This window comes from Tupaia chinensis, unplaced genomic scaffold, assembly GCF_000334495.1.
Source record: "Tupaia chinensis unplaced genomic scaffold, TupChi_1.0 Scaffold000132_1, whole genome shotgun sequence".
In the NCBI taxonomy this organism is placed as follows: domain Eukaryota; kingdom Metazoa; phylum Chordata; class Mammalia; order Scandentia; family Tupaiidae; genus Tupaia; species Tupaia belangeri.
The window spans coordinates 1882037-1886982 of record NW_006159601.1 but is presented as its reverse complement, the minus strand read 5'-3'; the positions used below and the strand labels follow the sequence as shown (position 1 = coordinate 1886982).

The 4946-nt window shown below is 48.4% G+C and overlaps 1 protein-coding gene across 1 annotated transcript in view; it reads left to right on the top strand.

The window, feature by feature from the left end:
• PSMB1 (proteasome 20S subunit beta 1) overlaps positions 1 to 2565 on the top strand; it is a 10739-nt gene extending 8174 nt beyond the window's left edge. The window contains exons 5-7 of the mRNA XM_006144777.3: positions 1 to 26; positions 1356 to 1462; positions 2283 to 2565. The exon at positions 1 to 26 is cut by the window's left edge and continues 17 nt beyond it. Of these exons, the coding sequence (XP_006144839.1) occupies positions 1 to 26; positions 1356 to 1462; positions 2283 to 2468 (319 nt within the window). The 3' untranslated portion in view covers positions 2469 to 2565. The remainder of the gene's footprint in view (positions 27 to 1355; positions 1463 to 2282) is intronic.
• Positions 2566 to 4946: the final 2381 nt, after the last annotated feature.

The window sequence follows — 4946 nt, the reverse complement described above, 5'->3', positions numbered from 1 at the left end:
CATCATCGGCGGACTTGACGAAGAAGGTAGGCTTTTCCTTTCTGGGAGAAGGGCGGTGGCATCTCCTAGATGTGTGTGTTTCCTTTGGAGTGGAAAAGAACCATAGCACCATCTGTTCCAGCAGCTTATTTTCTGATGCTGGAAGTGATGGCTGCCAGAATCAGGCAGTGGTGCACAGAACCTTGAGCTGTGGCTATCAGGCAGCCATGTCACTGGTCTCCCAGGATCTCACATGCATCAATTGTAGAAGTTTGTGTTTTTATTCTGAGTGGGAGAGACAGAGATACAACATCCTAGACAGGGTCATGGCCCCACGATCCACCCTTAGCCCAGATCGTGTGCACACATGTACGCACATTGTGTGTACTCGGGGATGTCCTGAACATGAACTGGGAACCTCCCCAAGGGCTCTGCCTAGCAGAGATTGCTTTTTGTTGCTGTGCTACCACTTGGCCCTTGCATTAGAGAATTCGCATTTTTATCTTAATGAAAGAAGTTCGACCTAATGATTCTAACAAAATATACTTCAAAAGGTTTGGAAGTCATGGTGAGCAGGTTGGTCATGGAAGTCAGATCCCACTTAATGCCAGGCGTATGTGCATGCATGCCCAAAGTCCCAAGAGGAGAATAAAAGAGAAGTGATTGCAGCATGACCACACCTCCTGGGGGGTGATTTTTCTCTCTCTCTCTCTCTCTCTCTCTCTCTTTCTGTGTCTCTCTGGTGACCGCATGTGCCCTATAGCAAAAATCTCCTCAAAAGAGAAAAGAAAAAATGATATCTTGGAAATCATTTGGCGTAATTAATACATGCATTTTCCCCAGTGTTTTTTGGAACATTTTCAAAATACCACTTTGATTTAATGTCAGAGACAGACTAACGGTACCTGAGGATATCAGTCTTGTTACTTACTTTCATCCTGTTTCAACCCAAAGCTACATTACCCTGCGTGGCACTGATGTCTTCCACCAGGTCATTGGGAGGTGAGAAGTTTGGTCAGAATTTAGAGCGGGTCCTGTGCCTATAGCCAGTGCATCTATGAGCCCAGTTGGGTGCACAGGGTGGTCATGAGCTTATGATGTGAGCTTGAAGAGCCTGTGAATCTGGACAGCTGGGCCACAGCACTTGAGCTCTTGCCTCTGACCTCTTCCAAGCTTTGCCAGGGGCCATGGAGAGCAGCAGGGAGCCTGGCTGTCTGCTGGGTGTCTCCTGTGAGCAGGAAGTATGTCTCACTGCTGGCTGCCCTTCAGCCAGGTTGGTTGTCTACTTTGTATCACATTCGGACGGATTTGTTTTCACCTTGATTTGGGATTGTGGTCAGGGTGCAGTTCCTCATGGAGACTTTTTTTTCTTTTAGGGAAGGGAGCTGTGTACAGCTTTGACCCTGTGGGGTCCTACCAGAGAGACTCCTTCAAGGCTGGAGGCTCAGCAAGTGCCATGCTGCAGCCCCTGCTTGACAACCAGGTAATGGGGTTGTGTCTGCCTGAAGTGCTTTCCTCCAGGTCTCCTCTTGGCTTAGCGCAGAGAAGTAAAGCTTTTTGCGTAAGTCACTACTGAGTCTGGCTGATTTGCTCCACCCAGACCTTCCCATCTCTCTGTGAGGTCTCCTGGAGATCCTCACCCGCTCCCTTGGCTTTCCATCTTAGGTCTGTGGCGGTTGGTCCCTGTTTTCAGGTCTCCTTGTACCATCTTCACCTGAGTGTTATGAAAATGCCCTTTCCACATACCATTTCTGTCACCTGATCGTATACTCTGATACACTGTCTCTCCCACTGTTGCAGCTAAATTCAGACCTGCATTTTGGGTTACCCCTGCTCCTCACTCGGCCCGGGCTCACCTCCCTGATTTGTCCTGTTTGCTTTCATATGCACATTACATGGAGCTCGTCGCTCCTCTGCCTCATCTCCATCACTCCTCCATTCACCCTGCCCCTGCTTCTCTCAGAACTGGTACGCGTGTCCTGTCTGTGCTGTAGCCTGTCCTCTCTCACTGGTCTTTGTCGCTGGCTGGTTGTACTCTCCTGGCCCTCTGTCTTCTCAGCTAGAGCACTTTCTTACATGTGTCCACCACAGGCCTTACCCTTCCCAAGGTGGATGCTTTGCCTGTGGACACTGTCTAGTTACTGGGTGTATAATTCACCCAAGCCTGGAAAGTTTTCGAGGGACATGTTAATTTTGGGTGATGTACTGGTTATAAATCACAGGATGTGGAGGGCGGTGGGGGCCCAAAGCTCTCTCGTACCTGCTGTCACATGACCCCTCACACAGATTTCCTGTCCCATCAGGTTGGTTTTAAGAACATGCAGAACGTGGAACACATCCCGCTGTCCTTGGACAGAGCCATGCGGCTGGTGAAGGACGTCTTCATTTCTGCAGCCGAGAGGGATGTGTACACCGGGGACGCACTCAGGATCTGCATTGTGACCAAAGAGGGCGTCAGGGAAGAGACCGTCCCCCTGCGAAGGGACTGACCTGTGTGCAGGTGCTGGTGACCAGCTTAGAACTGGTTAGTGTACCTCAGAACCGCCAGGTACATTTGTTCTATTAAAAGAGAAACCTGAAGCGCTTGCTTGGCTGCACCGTGTCCTCTTTAAGCCAGATGGAGCAGCGAGTGGGGCTGCTTTTCATTCTTCCCCCATTCTTCTTTCTTTCATTGTTATTTTTGTACTTTAGTGTTGTGAAACAGTATTTCATTGTATTTGTGAACAAGCAATTTATGTGAAGAAGTTGACCTTTTTGGCCAGCTCAGTCTTAGGAAGAAAATCTGGATAACCTTTGTTTACTCCACCAGCTCGCCCAAGGGGACCATTAACCATGCAGGAAGGGCATTGCTTGCTGCATTTCAGTTAATACTTCACTGGGTGTGAACAGAGTGTCTTAAGATGGTTCATGCAGTCTAGAATGGCTGTTTTGGAGAAAAATCTTAAACCAGAATAGAAGATTGTAAAATCAGATAGCCCTTTATTACACAGGCTTTAGCCAGAAATCTGAGATAATTTTTATGAGCACTATAGTAACGTTTAAATTGAGACCTAAATTTTGATAGAGCTTGAGATTTTTTGCTTTGTTTTAGAACTGTTAAATACTTTTTAACTCCATTGTAGTGTTTGAGAAACTGGCATTGAACAAGTCAGACTGTACGGTGGAGCCCGAGACGGTTACTGTGGGCAGAACCACCTGTGTGATGGGGCTAACTGAGCCGTGCTGGTGGTTAGCTTTAGAAGTCACTTGTAAAAAGAATTTCATTCAGATTTGTCAGAAACTTGGTAGATACATGTTGTGAAAATTCACTCTACAAACATGCCTTGTAGTGAATTCTCCATCACTCGCAGGCCTCAGTTCTCTGGGGAGACCCTGTTCACATGCCGGGCTCTCCAGAGTAGCAGAGTCAGTGGACTTAACCGAGAAACGAGATTGGGCTCACCAGGTTGAGCAGGCGGAATCCCACTGTGGGCTGTCGAGGCAGGAGAGCCAGGGAAGCAGAGCGTGACTGGGCTCAAGCCCTAACCCTCCCGGAGCAAGAGGGCTGATGAGGTGATTCTCAGTATAAGAGTGAAGGCCTGAGAGCAGTAGGTGGTCCTGGATCACTGGCTAGAGCCCAAAGCCAGAGAACCTGGAGCTCTGAGGTCCAGTGACAGGAGGAGTGGGTCCCAGCCCAGGACACAGCAGCAAGTGCATCCCCCTTCTCTCGGCCTTTTTTCTATTCAGACTCTGATCCATTTGGACGGTTCCTCCCAAGAGGAAAGGTAATCTCTATCAAGAGGTGAAGATTAATGGCGCAAAACTGGTGTTTTGTGATGTCTTGTTCTCGCCTTCAGCTACAAGTCATTCTAATCTAGTTTTCCTGTAGACAGGGAACATGGTCTCATTTCTGGACTCCATACACCTAGTCTGTAATGTGTTGGCAAGCAACCCTTGCTTGGATGACTTTTGTGGATCATTCAGCCACAGTCCCTTGCCTGAAAGAGTCAGCCTTTTAGCCTTTGATGAGGTTTACAAATATCACTTATTTTTACAGTTAGCCTTTAAAGTCCTAATTTGCTTCTATCATGTAGAGGCTTTCCTTTGTACATCAGATTTTCATTCCTACCTACTGCTTGGAATGAAAGGACAGAATTTAGGAATATTAGAAATTGTTGAGGGGACTCTTGGCAGGTTAGAAACGTGAGCTGAGCCTGTGGCTGATGTGTCCAGTTGCAAAGTGTGACAGGAGTGCCGTGTATCAGAATTACATAGGGCACTTGTTCAAAATTGACTTCTGGGCCCATCCTAACCCTATCGTGGGGACAGTCTACCTCTGAGAAATGGAAGTACTTGCTTTAAAAATCCAGTACGAGCCCCATTGTGATAATGCCGACAGCTGAGGCTGCTCTTTAGGCTGAGACCTGGAGACCAGGGTTCAGTCCCCGGCCCCAAATCCGAAGACTGAATGGTGCTGTGCACCTGTGACCCCAGCGCCTCAGGACACTGAGGTGTCTGAAAGTGCCCTGGGTGCCCTGGTGTGTAATCACAGTCTTGGCTGGACAGAGGTGAGACAGCAAGACCCTGTCTCAGGAAAAGCCACATCAGCACATCTCACGTCACTGTGTCACTAACAGACACCTGAGACTGGGTGACTCATAAAGGAGTAGGGCTTATTGACTCCATCTAACAGCTGGAACATCCGAGGCATACCGCTGACAGGTTCGTATAGAGATCCAGTGAACTGCAGGCAGCCTCTCCTAACAACCAACTTTCACGAGAACTAACTCCTCACGAGAGCTAGAACTTTCGAGGTCTCTCAAGATGTCACTCATGAGACTTGCTTCATGATGCAGTCACCGTGATCCAGTCATGACCCATGAGGCTTCACCTCCCAGCACCACATCGTCAGAACCCTAACAACCCAGCCTGCTTCTGTCTCAGTGTGCTCTCACTTCCCTGCTCAGCACCCAGGCTCAATTAAAAAC